This window comes from Leucoraja erinacea, chromosome 13, assembly GCF_028641065.1.
Source record: "Leucoraja erinacea ecotype New England chromosome 13, Leri_hhj_1, whole genome shotgun sequence".
NCBI classification, from domain to species: Eukaryota; Metazoa; Chordata; class Chondrichthyes; order Rajiformes; family Rajidae; genus Leucoraja; species Leucoraja erinaceus.
The window spans coordinates 45,867,965-45,885,930 of record NC_073389.1 but is presented as its reverse complement, the minus strand read 5'-3'; the positions used below and the strand labels follow the sequence as shown (position 1 = coordinate 45,885,930).

General features: G+C 45.2%; 1 protein-coding gene across 1 annotated transcript in view; it reads left to right on the top strand.

Annotated features, from left to right (window-relative positions):
• bace2 (beta-secretase 2) overlaps positions 1-17,472 on the top strand; it is a 61,233-nt gene extending 43,761 nt beyond the window's left edge. Inside the window, exons 6-9 of the mRNA XM_055645129.1 lie at positions 657-758; positions 5,671-5,820; positions 7,335-7,503; positions 14,508-17,472. Of these exons, the coding sequence (XP_055501104.1) occupies positions 657-758; positions 5,671-5,820; positions 7,335-7,503; positions 14,508-14,749 (663 nt within the window). The 3' untranslated portion in view covers positions 14,750-17,472. The remainder of the gene's footprint in view (positions 1-656; positions 759-5,670; positions 5,821-7,334; positions 7,504-14,507) is intronic.
• The last annotated feature ends 494 nt before the right edge of the window (positions 17,473-17,966 follow it).

The window sequence follows — 17,966 nt, the reverse complement described above, 5'->3', positions numbered from 1 at the left end:
TTGCCAGACTTGGATTTGTATTGGCCACAAATGCAACCACCAAGCGATTGAACAGTACTAACTCTTAACTAAACTTCAAACTACAAACTTATCTTGGTTGAACTGGGGACTTTGGGCTTTTGTTTAGTCTTGCACAATATTGAGGTTTTTTTATTGAACTACTTTTGCTTGTTTATTATGTAACCTGTATTATGTACAGTGCTGCTGCAAGTAGGAATTGTCATTTCCAACTTGTCGAGACCCAAAATGTCACCCGCTCCTTCTCTCCAGAGATGCTGCCTGTCCCGCTGAGTTACTCCAGCTTTTTCTTCTATCTTAGGTTCAAACCAGCATCTGCAGTTCCTTCTTACACACTCTTTACTTTTGACTCTCTTGGAGTGAGACTATCTTGTTTAGTTTCGAGATACAGCATGGAACCGGGCCCTGTAGCCCACCTAGTCCAACCATCGATCACCAGTATACACTAGTTCTATGTCACCCCACTTTCTCATCCACTCCCTACACACTGGAAACCAAATATCCTGGATACCCGCACATCTTTGGATCTCTTTACCTCTCATGTTTAGTCCAGCTTATAGTCCAGTATAGCATTCAGCGGAACCTGCCATCTCTTTAGAATGTGAATTAACATTAGGTTGTTTTCTTTCCCTCCTCAGTATAACACAGACAAGGCCATTGTGGACAGTGGCACCACCCTCCTGCGTCTCCCAGTGAATGTCTTTCTTGCAGTTGTGATGGCCATTAAAGACAGCTCACAGGTAAGAGACTCAGTCATGTTCTAATCCCTTGGCCAGGCACTGGGCCTGTACTCGCTGCAGTTTAGAAGGAGGAGGGGGGAACCTCATTGAAACTTAGCAAACAGTGAAAGGCCTGGATAGAGTGGATATGGAGATAGTGTTTCCACTGGTGGGAGAGCCTATGACCAGAGGTCATAGCCACAGAATAAAAGGAATTATACCTTTAGAAAGGAGATGAGGAGGAATTTCTTTAGGCAGAGGGTGGTGAATCTGTGGAATTCATTGCCACAGAGGCTGCGGAGGCCATGTCAATAGATATTTATGTGGTGGAGATTGATTACTACTCATGACGCCATTCTCCGGTCTGCTCCCTGTGTACTTTGATGCCCTTACTAAGCAAAAAACTATCGACCTCTGCATTAAAACTACCCAATGCCTTGGCCTCCACAACCGTCCATGACACATAATACCCCATATGTGGCATAACCATCGTGCTATGAAGCTGCAACATGACTTTAGATTTTTAATTTGGGATCGTGTGTAAACAGGCCCTTCGGCCCACAGAGTCTACGCCTTGCAGCGATTCCCGCACACTGACACTATCCTACACACAGTAGGGACAATTTACAATTATACAAAGCCAATTAGCCTACAAACCTGTACGTCTTTGGAGTGTGGGAGGGAACTGGAGCACTCAGAGACACCTCACGGGGTCATGTGGAGAATGTGCAAACTCCGTACAGACAGCACCAGAAGTCAGGTTGGAATCCGGATCTATCAAAGGTTAAAGATTATTTTATTGGTCACATACAGCTAGGTGTAGTGAAATGCTTCTTGCCAATGCAGCACATAAAGAAAGAATACAGACATAACAGTAATAAAGAAATTTAAACATAAAAACATCCCCCCACAATGGTTCCCATTATGAGGGAAGACACAATGTCCAGTCCCCATATGGCACTGTAAGGCAGCAACTCCTCCACTGTGCCACCATACTGGCCCATGTCGGTAATTGAGTCCATGTTAGTAATAAATTGAGGGACAGCTGCTCCTTTAATTGGGGAAAAAGGCCCAGTCCCCATATGGCACTGTAAGGCAGCAGCTCCTCCGCTGTCTCTGGGGGGAGGACTGATTGCACTCTCACATATATTCTTTTGCCCAGCCCATCAAAGGGAAGCCACTTCTCTTGTCCTCCTGATTGAATATTACTGATTGTATGCTGCGGTGTCACCTTCAATTAACCATTCTACATTTCCTGATCACTTTCTGCTTTGATCTGTCCTGTTCACGCCTTCCCCTTCTACATCTCTCTCGACTCCCTCCCCCATGACTCTCCGTCTGAAGAAGGGTCTCGACTCGAAACGTTACCGATTCCTTCTTTCCGGAGATGCTGCCTGTCCCGCTGAGTCACTCCAGCACTTAGTATCTATCTTCGGTGTAGACCAGCATCTGCAGTTCCTTCCCACACAAGAGAAGCCAGTCGCAGACACGTGCAGTCATTCTGTTAATTGGGCATTGTTTGAGCACGGTTCCTATCTGCTCAAGTTCAAACAAATGCCTCAAAACTCATTGGCCAGCGGTTCATTCTATAGCGATAATGATCCCAAACATACTGCTAAAGCAACAGTTTTTCAAAACTAAAAAATGGCCAATTCTTGAGTGGCCAAGTCAATCCCCCGATCTGACCCAATTGAGCATGCCTTTTAAATGCTGAAGAGAAAACTGGGGATTACCCCCAAAACAAGCATAAGCTAAAGATGGCTGTAATACAGGGTCTGGCAGGGCATCACCAGAGAAGACACCCAGCAACTGGTGTTGTCCATGAATCGCAGACTTCAAGCAGTCATCGCATGCAAAGGATATGCAACAAAATGCTAAACATGACTACTTTCATTTACATGACAGTGCTGTGTCCCAAACATTATGGTGCCCTGAAATGGGGGGAGGGGACTATGTATAAACACTTCTGTAATTTCTACATGGTGAAACCAAAATATATAAAACTGGCCTTTATTAAAATCTAACAATGTGCATTTTAACCACGTGATTTTTTTTTCTATTTCAAATCTCAAATTGTGGAATACCGAGGCAAATAAATAAATGATGGTTCCTTGTCCCAAACATTATGGAGGGCACCGTGACTGCACAGCACAGGACAGGAACAGGCCCTCTAGTCCACAATATCCAAGCCGCACATGGCACCCAGTTAAAAGCCTCTGTCTGCATGGGATTGTGTTACTGTTTCTTGGAAAGACTCCTGTTGACCCATCACCGCGTGCGATGTATAGAGTTTGTCGGCTATATGGGTTGACAGCTGAAAATCTTATTGCATGAACCCTACCTTGTGTCTAAATCATTTGTGCTATTCTGCTAAATCAAAGAATGCATATCTTCATCAAACCAGACACTGGTTGAATGTGAAGCCAGCCACAAAATGCTGGAGTAACTCAGCGGGGCAGGCGGCATCTCTGGAAGGAAGGAATGGGTGACGCTTCGGGTCGAGACCCTCCTGGATACCAATCCCTCTACCAGACGTACACCGGCCCTATCTCCTAACATCGCTACATTAACGACTGCATCGGGGCAACCTCCTGCACAAATTTCTTCTATGCCTTTTCATACTTCTAGTTTCCCTCTCCCCTGACTCTCAGTCTGAAGAAGTGTCTCGACCCAAAACGTCACCCATTCCTTCCATGCAGTGATGCTGCCTGTCCCACTTAGTTACTCCAGCATTTTGTGTCTGCATAGATTTCATTTAATCCTTTCAATAACATTATGAATCGTGCTTTTTGCAACCAACCATTCGTAAAGCACTACATTTCTAAAAGCCACCTGCATACTTAATGTTTGCCCGATTAACATAATGGCTCCTCTGGCTGAGCTGTTGGGTCAAGTGTAATGTATATAATTAGCATATTATGCAAATGTGACCTTTCACCCTTTTTCTATTAGCATAAAGTACCATATCCATTCGCTTGTTCCTGCCAAGATGCCTGTAAATAGCTTAAACATCATTTCTAAATGTTTCCTAGAGCTGTAATTTGCAGTCAGGGAATGACTTTGCACCTTGGTTTAATAAAGGCCTTTTAAAGAAAGTAGTGAGAGGACTGTGCAGGAAGGAACTGCAGATGCTGATATAAACCGAAGATAGACACAAAATGTTGGTGTAACTCAGCGGGACAGGCAGATTCTCTGGAGAGAAGGAATGGGTGATGTTTCGGGTCGAGACCCTTCTTCAGTCTTGCTGACTTACTCCAGCATTTTGTGTCCATCTTCGATTAAAACCAGCATCTGCAGTTCTTTACATCACATCCCCTGAATCTCTCTCTCCACGGTAAGTCTGGTCATTGAGGCGTATCTGCTCCAATTTTCTCTGCAATCCCTCCACTGATCCACCACTCCTCCCTTGAAGGCCCCCTGCCTCGCAGTTACCTTTAGCCTCCAGGTCTGAAGAAGGGTTTCGACCCGAAACGTTGCCTAGTTCCTTCGCTCCATAGATGCTGCTGCACCCGCTGAGTGAGTTTCTCCAGCATTTTTGTGTACCTTTAGCCTCCATTTTGTTTGTCTATTTCATCTCTAAAGCTGCAATGTTATGGATATTATAATTTAAGGAGGTCAGTGGTGACTCCAGATTATAGGTTATAAAGATCGACACAAAAAGCTGGAGTAACTCAGCGGCACAGGCAGCATCTGTGGAGAAAAGGAATAGGTGACGTTTCGGGTCGAGACACTTCTTCAGACTGAGAGTCAAGAGGAGAGGGATACTAGAGGTATGAAAAGGTACAGAATAAATTTGTGCAGGAGGTAGCCACGATGCAGTCGTCAATGTAGCGGAGATAAGGTTCCGGGATTGGACCAGCGTAAGCCTGGAACAGGGACTATTCAACATACCTTACAAAGAGGCAGCCATGCAGTAGCTGGGCCACCTGCGAGTGCCCATGGCTACGCCTTTGATTTGGAGGAAGTGTGAGGGAGTCGAAGGACAAGTTGTTGAGTCGTTATGAAACGTTCTGCAATTCCAAGGAGCTGCAGATAAGACGAAAGGGTTCCTTCAGACATTGATCCATGGTGTGTTGTAGAATACTCGCTAACCTATCCAAATATTGACCTTCAGAATGGCGAATTACAATATGTGGCTGAAGTGAAAGAGGTTTAGAGTAATGACTCCATTCAATTACCATTCCTCTTACATTCTCATGGCTTTTACTCAAATTACATTCACGGCCAAGAGAGGAGGGACTGCCTGGGATGTGGAAAGTGTTTAAGAAGGAACTGCAGATGCTGGAAAATCGAAGGACACAAAAATGCTGGAGAAACTCAACGGGTGCAGCAGCATCTATGGAGTGAAGGAGATAGGCAACGTTTCGGGGCCGAAACCAATGGTTTCGGCCCCGAAACGTTGCCTATCTCCTTCGCTCCATAGATGCTGCTGCACCCGCTGAGTTCCTCCAGCATTTTTGTGTCCGTGGATGTGGAAAGGATGTTTCCACTGGTGGGAGAGTCTAAGACCAGAAGTCATAGCCTCAGAATTAAAGGGCGCTCTTTTAGAAAGGAGGTGAGGAGGAACTTCTTTAGTCACAGGTATAAGTGTAGTTAATCTGTGGAAATAATTGCCACAAAGGGCTGTGGAGGCCAATTCAGTGGATATTTTTAAAGCGGAGATAGACAAAGTGTTGATTGGAACGGGTGTCGAGGGTTGTGGGGAGAAGGCAGGTAAATGGGATTAGGAGGCAGAGATCAGCCATGATTGACTCGATGGGCCGAATGGTCCAAACCGACTCCTATAACTAGTGATCACTCATCAAGTGAAGACAACACTTGGGGCCTGAGGAAGAAGCCTTTTGCAGCTTGTTTGATCATCGCAGCCATAGATTAACTTTGTGCTCTTTATTTGCTCTCACACCTAATTGATACAATTTGTTCCTATTAACAGGTCGAGTCATTTGCCGATGGGTTTTGGGCAGGAAGTCAGCTGGCCTGCTGGCCACAAGATTCCAAACCTTGGTCTTTCTTCCCCAAAATCTCCATCTACCTTCGAGGAGAGAATTCCACCCAGTCTTTCCGCATCACCATCTTGCCACAGGTAAGACCGGACCTGAATTAAAGCAATCCTCTGCATGCATTCATAGTCATACAGCATGGAAACAGGCCCTTTGGCCCAACTTGCCCATGCCGACCAACATGCCCCATCTATACTAATCCCACCTGCCCACGATTGGCCCAAATCCCTCTAAACCTCTTTCATCCACTCTGGTTGGCATGGTGGCGCAGTGGTAGAGTTGCCGCCTTACAGCGCCAGAGAAACGGGTTCAATCCCGACTCTGGGTTCTGTCGGTACGGAGTTTGTTCGTTCTCCCCGTGACCTGCGTGGGTTTTCTCCGAAATCTTCGGTTTCCTCCCACACTCCAAAAACGTGCAAGTTTGCAGATTAATTGGCTTGGTATAAATGTAAAAAATGTCCCTAGTATGTGTGTACGGTAAGAGTTAGTGTGCGGGGATTGCTGGGCTGCGCGGACTCGATGGGCCGAAGGGCCTGTTTCCGTTCTGTATCTCTAAAACGTAAACTAAAAAGAGTTTATCTATGGAACTGATGTGCTACAGTTCTGAGAATTACATTCTGCTCTTTGTTTCTTCCCGTTTGATTGATACGAGTGTCAGGGATTACAGGGAGAAGGCAGGAAAATGGGGTTTGGAGGACAAGATAATTGGCCATGATTGAATGGCGTAGTAGACTGTATGGGCCAAAAGTCTTAATTCTGCCCCTATCACTTATGACCATCACTTATGACCTATTGTACTTGAGTTTGGTTTCATGCATTCATCTATAGTATTACCTGATCTGTTTGTATAACATGCAAAACGATGTTTTTCATTGGACCTCGGTACACATGACAATAATAAACATACAGTGATAAAGCGTGAAAATGGGCCCTTCAGCCCAACTTACCCACAACGGCCAACATATCCCAGCTACACTAGTCCCACCTGCCTGTGTTGGGTCCATATGCCTCCAAACCTGTCCTATCCATAGACCTGTCTAACTGCTTCTTAAATGTTGCTATGGTCCCTGCCTCAACTACCTCCTCTGGCAGCTTGTTCCACACACCCACCACACTTTGAGTGAAAAAGTTACACCTCCGATTCCTACTAAATCTTTTCCCCTTGACCTTAAACCTATGTCCTCTGCTCCTCGATTCCCCTACTCTGGGCAAGAGACTCTTGTGTATCTACCCGATCTATTCCCCTCATGGTTTTATACACCTCTAAAAGATGACCCCTCATCCTCCTGCACTCCAGGGAATCAAGTCCCAGTCTACTCAACCTCTCCCTAGGCCTCAGATCCTCTAGTCCTGGCAACATCCTTGTAAATTCTATCCACTCGTCACTTTAATCTCATGTTTCATGTATTTTGTGTTTTTATGACTGTTGGCAGATCAATTTCCCTCCTGGGATAAATAAAGTTTTAGCGTATCGTATCGTAAATCTTCTCTGTACCCTTTCCAGCTTGACAACACCTTTCCTATAACATGGTGAAACCTGAAGCTGAACCCACTGAGCTTGCCTACATCTGTTCTGCGTTTGTTATCTATCCCGCAGTTGTACATCCAGCCGATGGCAGATATTGGAACCCTGATGGAGTGCTACCGGTTTGGAATCTCCCCGTCGTCCAATGGCTTGGTTTTGGGGGCCACCGTGATGGAAGGTTTCTACGTCATCTTTGACCGAGCACAGAAACGCATTGGGTTTGCAGCCAGCTCGTGTGCGGGTAGGTCGTAAGGAATAGGAGTAGAATTAGGCCATTCGGCCCATCAAGTCTACTCTGCCGTTCAAACATGTCTGATCTATCTCTCCCTTCTAACCCCCATTCTCCTACCTTCTCCTCATAATCTCTGATACCTGTTACCAATCAAGAGCCTATCTCCGCCTTAAAAATATCCACTGACTTAGCATCCGCAGCCTTCTGTGGCCAAGAATTCCACAGATTCTCCACCCTCTGACTAAAAAATATTTCTTCTCATCTCCTTCTGAATAGAACGTCCTTTAATTCTGAGGTTATGACCTCTCATCCGAGACTCTCCCACTATAGACAGTAGGTGCAGGAGTAGGCCATTCCAATAGTTTCCACTGGTGGAAACATCCCCTCCACGTCCACTCTAGCCAAGCCTTTCACTATTCTGTACCCTTTCAATTCTCTTATTTTTCTAAACTCCAGCGAGTACAGGCCCAGTGCTGACAAATGCTCATCGTAGGTTAACCCACTCATTCCTGGGATCATTCTTGTAAACCTCCTCTGGACACTTTCCAGAGCCAACGCATCCTTCCTCAGATATGGCGCCCAAAATTGCTCACTATATTCCTAATGCGATCTTACCAGCACCTTATAGAGCTTCAACGTTACATCCTTGTCTTTGTAGGTCCTTGCCCATGGTCAGGCTTCTACACTTAGGTTCACCGAACACTTTGCCCTGTTGCAACGTGTCACAGTGGCCACAGTGCCGTTTAAACAGCAGCCGTTTGCAATCCTGAAAAGCAGAGGCTGAATAGGCCTTGACCCCAGTGGTTGCTAAAAGAATACAAGGCTTGTTTTTGTTTTTGCAAAGCAAGCCGTTCCTTGTAGAATTGGCTTAACATTGCCAAACCTGCTCCGTTATGACAAAGTCCTTCTGTTGCACCACATAAATGGGCCCTCTCTGTGAAGCTGTAGCTATAAGCAATGCATAAAGGATGTTAGAACAAGGGGGCAATTAATATTGTATGGCATATCTGAGCCCAGTTCTCAAAAGACTGCTGTTGGAAAAATCACACTATTTTTACACTATTTTTAGTGACCAAATATGTTTGTGAAATGTGTTGGTGATTTTTGAGCAACGTGGATTACAAATTATAAAAGATTTACTTCCGCCGATCATGCTCGCTGTGGTTATCTTCTTCCCAAGGTTTATGCTGAAAGACACAAGCAGATAGAGTGGTAAAGATGGCATATGGTATGCTCGCCTTCTTTAGACAGGGCACTGAGTACAAGAGTCAGGAAGCCATGATGCAGTTTTAAAGGACTTTGGTTAGGTTGCATTTGGAGTGTTGTTTGCAGTTCTGGTCGCCCAATACAGGAAGGATATGGACACATAGAAACATAGAAATTAGGTGCAGGAGTAGGCCATTCGGCCCTTCGAGCCTGCACCACCATTCAATATGATCATGGCTGATCATCCAACTCAGTATCCCGTACCTGCCTTCTCTCCATACCCTCTGATCCCCTTAGCCACAAGGGCCACATCTAACTTCCTCTTAAATATAGCCAATGAACTGGCCTCGACTACCCTCTGCGGCAGAGAGTTCCAGAGATTCACCACTCTCTGTGTGAAAAAAAAGTTCTTCTCATCTCGGTTTTAAAGGATTTCCCCCTTATCCTTAAGCTGTGACCCCTTGTCCTGGACTTCCCCAACATCGGGAGCAATCTTCCTGCATCTAGCCTGTCCAACCCCTTAAGAATTTTGTAAGTTTCTATAAGATCCCCTCTCAATCTCCTAAATTCTAGAGAGTATAAACCAAGTCTATCCAGTCTTTCTTCATAAGACAGTCCTGACATTCCAGGAATCAGTCTGGTGAACCTTTGGGGAGTGTGCAGAAAAGTATAGAAATATAGAGCAGAAACATGCCTTTTGCCCCCCCTGTCCGCACCGACCAGCGATCCCCACACGTTAACACTATCCTACACACACTAGGGGCAATTTACACATACCAGGCCAATTTACCTACATACTTGTATGTCTCTGGAGTGTGGGAGGAAACCGATGATCTTGGACAAAACCCGCGCGGTCACGGAGAGAACGTGCAACTCCATATAGACAGCACTCATAGTCGGGATCGAACCCGGGTCTCTGGCGCTGCAAGGCAGCAACTCTACCACTGCGCCACCATGCCGCCCCTACAGTATGATGTAGGAAGGAACTGCAGATGCTGGTTTACACCGAAGATAAACACAAAGTGCCTGAGTAACTCAGCGGTTCAGGCAGCATCTCTGGAGAAGGAACAGGTGATGTTTTGGGTTGAGACCCTTCTTCTTCATATAAGGGCGGAGAGAATACTAGATTTTGTGACCTTGGCAGAGGAAGAAGCTGCCACCAACAGAGTGGTGTGCACCAGGAACATTTAGTGTTAGTTGTGAGATACAGCATGGAAACAGGCCCCTTGGCTCACTGAGTCCTTGCTGAACATTGACCCAGTCACAATAGTTCTGTTGGCTTACATTTACAGGCCCTTCGGCCCACCGAGTCCGCGCAGACCCGCGATCCCCGCACATTAACACTATCCTACACATACTGGGGACAATTGACACTTACACCAAGCCGATTTACCTGCAAACCTGTACCTCTTTGGAAGGCGGGAGGAAAACGGAAAATCTCGGAGGAAACCCGCGCAGATCATGGAGAGAACGTACAAACTCCGTACAGACAAGCACCCATAGTTGGGATCGAACCTGGGCCTCTGGCACTGCAAGAGCTGTAAGGCAGCAACTTCTACCCCTGCGCCACCGTGTTTTGTAGAAAACGAAAGTGCCCCCTTCCAAACACTTGGAGCATCACCAGCTGGAGCCTCTGTCATTCTGCAGAGGTTATCAACTCTTGTTTCTCTTTCCAATCTTGTGCCATTTGCTTCTTTCTCGGATTTTGAAGGCGGCTCTTAGCACTGGGTTTACAGGTTCAATTGGATCACGCGCAGTCCCGTGGCCAGGTCTACATTATTCATGCATAGTCCTTCCTGATGTCACTAGGTCATACAGCCACGGGGAGTGAGAACAGTTTGGGTTCAGATGGTTGATGGTTTCTTTATTGTCACGTGTAGGAGGTACAGTGAAATACATTTTTTGCAGACAGATCCGCAAGACGTCGATCAGTATGGGTGTTGTCGGGAATTTTGTGTATTATAAGGAAGATGAGATTGGATTTAAGAGAGAGTTAGATAGAGCTCTAGGGGCTAGTGGAGTCAAGGGATATGGGGAGAAGGCAGGCACGGGTTATTGATATGGGACGATCAGCCATGATCACAATTAATGGTGGGTGCTGGCTCGAAGGGCCAAATGGCCTCCTCCTGCACCTATTTTCTATGTTTCTATGAGTAGGATATAGTTTGGTTATCCCTTTCCCTCTAGCTGGGATTGCTCTGAACTTCATTAGAATGCCTGATTAATGACTGAATGAAAGAATGATGATTGAATGAATGAATAAATGAGTGAATGCATGAATGAATTAATTAATTAATGCATGAATGATTGAATGAATGATTACGTGTATTATCATTGCACAACACTGTGCAACAAAATTCCATTACATCTCCTCCGGTTTTAAAGAAATACAAACACGTCAACCATTGACACATATGTACACTTATTAGTAAAAATAATAAATAAGTATTTAAAAAGAATTTTAAAAGAATGTTGCATTTCTTGGAATTACATTTTGCTTCCCCAGTGTTCTCTGTTGGAATTAAGTTCTTTTATCGCACATGGGTAGAAACTATTTTCTATTAGTGCGGGTGTCAGGGGTTATGGGGAGAATGCAGGCATTAAGAGGGGGAGATAGATCAACCATGATTGAATGGTGGAGTAGACTCGATGGGCAAAATGGCCTAATTCTGCTCCTATCACTTATGAACTATCGCCGTACGTAAGCACAATCGCCCTAGTTAGTGCAGTATGCACAGAGCAGCCCAACAAGTCCATATGCAATAGGCGTCAGTTTGCCACTGTTTTCCAGTCCCCGCTGCAGGTGGCCACAAGGGCCCTTTGCAACCGTCTCCTCCTCCACTTTGGTCATCCCACGAACCGTCGTGTGAGCTTTTGCAACTTTGTCGGCACCAAAACGTTGCGAGACTTGTGTAGGAAGAAAGTATGATAAACTAAACGAATATGAGCATCTTATATCATAATACATATACATATCATAACTTTTTGTTTATTATATTGTTGCAAGTAAGAATTCCATTGTTCTGTTAGGGACATATGACAATAAAACATTCTTGACCAAACGCATCAATCCCACCGATCGCAGCGAATGTTCAAACAATTGAGAACTGAAGGAAGTGAAAGGGACAGAGCATCCATCAAAGATTTTCAACGTAAATTACATAACGGAGGATTTTAGGAATGTCCACTCCTGTCCCATCTATGTAAAGGTCTGTGGTTCCTGTATTGGTCACCTCAGAGCCCACAAAACAAGCGCGAGGGACTAAGTCAAGAAGAGGCAGATTGCATTTACATAGGGAAAAGGTATATTGACTAAATGAGCTAACCGCTAACTCGGGCTTGCTGAAGTCAATTATCTCTGCATCAATTTCTTCTCAGCTGAGCTTCATAAATGGAACAGGGTTGCTTCAAGTCACTGGTTTATTTTTAGCATTTGCATTTTTCTTTCCCTCGGGTTTTGACAGAAAGGAGACACGTCTTCTATCACAACTTAGCGACTTGCCCTTCAAATGTTCCCCACCTCTTTCCGACTAACTCTGCAATGATGTGTTCCTTACTATGAATGTCTGTTCAATCTCTGTTGTATGTGCCATGCATGGAGCACTGTAACATCGCCAGGAACTCTGCTTCAGACATTCATTTCCAATGGAAATATCTGTTGCCACCCATATCCTCAGTGAGAGGATATGGGTGGCACAGCAGTAGAGTTGCTGCCTTACAGCGCCAGTGACCCGGGTTCGATCCTGATGATGGGTGCTGTCTGTACCGAGTTTGTACGTTCTCCCCGTGGCCTTCGGCGGTTTTCTTCATGTACTGTGGTTGCCCCCCACACTCCTAAGACGTAGAGGTCTGGGGGCTAATTTGCGTGGTATAATTGTAAATTGTCCCCAGTATGTGTAGGATACTGTTCGTGTGGGGGGATCGCTGGTCGGCGCGGACTCAGTGGACCGAAGAGCCTGTTTCCGTGCTGTAGCTGTAATCTAAACTAAACTAAATTAAAAATATCTGCATCACAAAATTGGCATGTACAACAGAAGACAAATTTGCACAATGGTTAAAAACAGGATGGATACAAAATGCTGACGTAATCAGCGGGTCAGGCAGCATTTCTGGAGAAAATGGATAGGTGACGTTTTGGGTTGGGTCCATTCTTCAGTGATTATAGTTTGGAGAGTAGGCGGGGGAGAAAACTGGAAGTAAAGAAAAAAAAACAGGACAAAACTGGGCTGACAACAGAGTTGCCCACAGGTCATCTATAACTCTGGCTGAGAATAGTTGTGCTATAGATAGACCCAAAGCTGGAGTAACATCACGGGATAGGCAGCAACTCTGGAGAGAACGAATGGGTGATGTTTTGGGTCAAGATCCTTCTTCAGATGCTCTTGAGGATGTGGACAGGATGGTTCCACCAGTGGGAGAGTCTAGGGCCAGAGGCCATAGCTTCAGAATAAAAGGACGTACCTTTAGAAAGGGGAAAAGGAAGAATTTTGTCGAGGGTGGCGAATCTGTGGAATCATTTGCCGCAGAAGGCTGTGGAGGCCAAGTCAATGGATATTTTTAAGGCGGAGATGGATACATTCTTGAAACGTACAGGTGTCGGGGGTTATGGGGAAAAGGCGGGAGAATTAGGTTGACGGGGTGGTAGATCAGCCATGATTAAATGGTGGAGTAGACTTGATGGCCCGAATGGCCTAATTCTGCTCCTGCAACTTGTGAACTTATGAACTCGGAATTAGGGTTTGATAAGGTCCAGTGCATTACACTGGCATGTTCGTGCCTTAAAATTAGGATGTTATAACAGGAACAATAAGATTTCTCCCCCATCCTGGTGAATTACCATTTCACCCACTATACCACCCACTTTCTCCTCCCCCGTCCCACTTGCACCTACATCCCTCCCTCCAGCCTTACTCTCCTCATCTGACAGCCTTATGTCGCCTCGTCTCCTCGTCATCCCCTCCCTTTGTCTATCCATCTGCTAATCAAAGCCCCTTTCACCCGTATCCACCTATCATTCGCCGGGCTATGTCCCACCCCCACCTCATTCCCAGCTTTCTTTCCCCCTTCCTGCAATCAGTCTTGAGAAGGGTCCTGACCCGAAACATCACCTATCCATGTTCTCCAGAGCTGCTGCCTGACCAGCTGAGCTCTTCTAGCACGTTATGTTCCAGTCACGATTCCAGCATCTACAGTCCCTCATGGCCAGTTTCATGTAATATTTGAAGTACCAACCTGCTACATCATGAAGGAACGGCTTATGAATTTTGCCCTTGGGAAAACTAGTAAATTCCAAGCAACAAAAATGAACTGCAACATGCTGTTTTATACTAAAGCTAGACACATAATATTGGAGTAACTCAACGGGTCGGCAGCAACTATGGAGGAAGTGACTTTTCAGAACGGGTCCCTTCCTCAGGCTGAGATACTGACTCAGTTCACAGCACCAGAGACCCGGGTTCGATCCTAGCTGTGGGTGCTGTCTGTATGGAGTTTATACGTTGCCCCTTGTGACCACATGGGTTTTCTACAGGTGCTCTGGTTTCCTCCCACACTCCAAAGGCGTACAGGTTTGTAGGTTAATTGGCTTTTGTAAAAATTGTAAATTGTCCCTTATAAATTGTAGGTTAGTGCCAGTGCGTGGGGATCACTGGTCAGTGCGGACGCGGTGGGCCGAAGGGCCTGTTTCCATGCTGTATTTCTAAACTGAACGAAACATGCTGAGTTACTCCAGAATCTTATGTCCAAACTCTTTGAGCAACTGATTGTCACTGAGCACTGAATTGGACTTGTTTTTTCTCTTCCCACAGTCATCGATGATGTCTCGGTCTCTGAAATTGCGGGTCCGTTCTTGGCGACTGATGTCTCGAGCAACTGCTTCAGGGAAAGGCCAATGACACAGCCCGCCCTCTGGATCATCTCCTACTTCCTCATCGCGCTGTGCAGCATTACCCTCCTAATTTCCATCATCCTGCTGGTGGTCCCTTGCGGCCAGCGCAACAGCAATGGCCTCACCGACGACTCGTCCCTGATCAGGCATCGCTGGAAGTAACGCCACTCCCCCCCCCCCCGACCGCACACACTTCGCCAAGAACACCTTGGAGCCGACGCGGCGGTATTTGCACTAACGGCACCGGCGTCCCCTGGTGCCCAACAAACATTGGTGGCTAAACCCAACCTTAACAATGTACTTGTATTACCCTACAATGCAGACTGCAATGAAGTGAGCCTGTTACCATTTGGAAGTTGTCCAAACTGTCTTAGTAAGAAGAGTCTCGACCCAAAACATCACCCATTCCTTCTCTCCCGAGATGCTTCCTGTCCCGCTGAGTTATTCCAGCATTTTGTGTCTACCTGTCTTAGTAAGAAGCCTGCTTGATGCAGGCATTTTGTGCAGATCTAAATAGTGTGATACTATGCCCTCGCTTGGATAGACAGTTAAACTGGATCCCACTTAGTAAGAAGCTTGCTTGATGCAGGCATTTTTGTGCTGATCTTAATGGTGTTATCCTATGCCCTCGCTTTCTGAAGGATAAGGTCATAAGGAATAGGAGTAGAATTAGGTCGTACGGCCCATCAAGTCTACTCCGCCATTCAATTGTGTGCTGATCTATCTCTCCCTCCGAACCCCATTCTCCTGCCTTCTCCCCATAACCTCTGACACCTGTGGTCATTTTTTTTTTTTTTGTTTAGTGAGGAGTTGCGTGTTATGAAGTTGTGGGTGGATTTTCTAAGTGCAATATCATTGTTTCTTGCCTCAGGATAACATAGGAGTGAGCTACATAAAATGCCGCTGATCTTAAGATTCTTGTCCACGGCCATTTTGAAAAACCTAAAGGAAAAATGGACAATTTTTTCTAGTCAATTTTTCTTCCTTCGGATCACAAGCCAATTCAATTGAATGAATCGTGTTTTTTTTTTTTACTTTCCATTTATATCTGAGTGTTTTTTATATAGGAAGGAACTGCAGATGCTGGTTTAAATCAATGATAGACACAAACAGCTGAAGTAGCTCAGCAGGGCAGGCAGCATCTCTAGAGAGAAGGAATGGGTGACGTTTCTATCTGAAGAAGAGTCTCGCCCCGAAACGCCATCTCAAAGTGATTTTTTTTTGTTGCGGTGAACTGCCACGGTTATGGCAATATTTTCATGCTAAACTCTTGGAACTTTGAAGTAACCAACGGAGTGTGCGGTTGTTTTCCTTGGCACCTCCACCCAGCTGGCCGCAGGTGTCTGCAATGTTCCCAGGTCTGCATGGTTGTTTATAACAGCGTCACCGCAGCATACTGGACCATTCACTTGCGCCCAACTGTTCTGGTCCTGGCCTCCTTCACACGGTGAGACACTTTAAGGCAGCCATGAGGTTCTGCTGCCACCCAGAGCCAGCAAGCGGAATTGCAGCCTTGTAACTTGCTCCACTTATTTTTAAATCCAAGTACAGTTCCAGCCATGCATGTCCGCACTCCTTTCCTGAACACCCTTTGTGTTGTCAGGACCAGCACTGTTAATTGGCCGGTTCATGGTCTCAGTTCTAAATTACCTTTGCAGGCCTTAACATTGCTAAAATGCCACTGTGTAATTGCAGCAAGCAAGTGGGTCTCCCTTGTAGCTCCGAGATGATTAGATGACAGCGAAAAGCTTGTACCTTTCACAATGTCACCGCTGGTTTCAGCTTGCACGACTCCATGGATTCTGCAGCCTTGTGTATAGTTTACAGAGGTCTAGTTGGATGGGAGATGGGGGGGGATTTCCTCGTGACCATTCCGCAACGCACAGGAAAGTCCGAAACTTCTGAGAGAGACTGGTGTATGGAACAGCTCCTCATTGTGTTCCCCTGAAATGTGTCTCTTATCTACTGGGAGCTATGATAATGAAATCTGGTCACTTTGAATGAGAGATGAGGATGACTCTGATGCAGATGTGTTTGCCTTTGAATGACCCCATCATCAGGAGAGTTTGTGACTTTGAAATTGCTGGCGAGGTTGATACGAGTTCTTAATAAAGTCCAGCAATGTCTTGAGGTGTGAAAGTAACGCACATCCTATTGATGTAGTTATCTGCCTATGGTGGTTTTTTAAAAAAAGATTTAGATAAACTATGTGCCATACTGAACACCCAGTGCCAACATCACCTATCAGCCTGTCGTATAGAGACAAGCAAACAGTAAATCTCTCTCTGTTTAGCCCAGCACTCTAGATTTGTATCCCTGCATTGTTTTCAATTGCAACTTCAGTTCTATCGGCTTTGAAGTTTAAATATGTTTCAGGACTTGGGAAACTTATTTCATATAGGGCCCCCAATAAAGAAACTGCAGGTCAGCAGTCACACTGAGAGTTAAGCTCATTCCATGAAAATGAAGGAAGCCAAGCCAAAGACACGTTTAATAACAATCTTAAAAGCAACTTCTTCACGTCCACCTCAAGTGTTTGTGAAATAAGGAGAAAAAAAACAATTGTGCAATCTTGAAACTTTATAAAGTGTTTTTGATATCTGAAGGATGTATTTTCTCAGCGTTACACAGCATCCCTGTGCTAATCTCGTTCTTAAAGATGAAGTCTCTTAAATGTCCAGCCTTAAAGTTTGCCAAAGTATATTATAAAACTTTTGATTTCACTCTACTGCGACACAGCCGTCTTGTGATGATGTAAGATGCAAACCAGTCACTTTAACTGAATAGCACATTCTGGGCCGAAACCCCAGTGTATTGAGTCTTAAATAAAATGGCTGCCAGTGATTTTTTTTTTTGGTTCATATTAAATTGAAGATTGATATGTACTAGAACTTATTTGAATTACTTTGCATTTATAATACTTTTATGAAGATTAAAGAGGCAAAATGTTTTTGCCAGGTAAGAAATGCCAATGTTGTAAGATATAAATTTATGGCCATAAATTGGGAGCTTTGATAATGCTGATGAGTGGGAATGTGCTGAAGCTAGGCTTTTGCTTGAAACTACTACTAGCTTTTGCTAGTTGCTCTGCAGCAACAGATCTTGTGGCGTTTACTGTGGCAGGTAGCTGTCTTCTCCGAGTCTGACTGTCATTTAGTTTATCGTCACGTGTAACGAGGTACAATGAAAAGCTTTATTTGCTTGCGAACCAGTCAATGGAATACGCATGATTACAATCGTGCCATCCACAGCACAGGTGCATTATACAGGGAATAACTTTTATTGCAAGGTAAAGGCTGATCAAAGGTAGTCCGAGGGTCCCAAATGAGGTAGATAGTCCATATCCCTCTCTACCCTGCATATCCGTGTGTCTACTAAA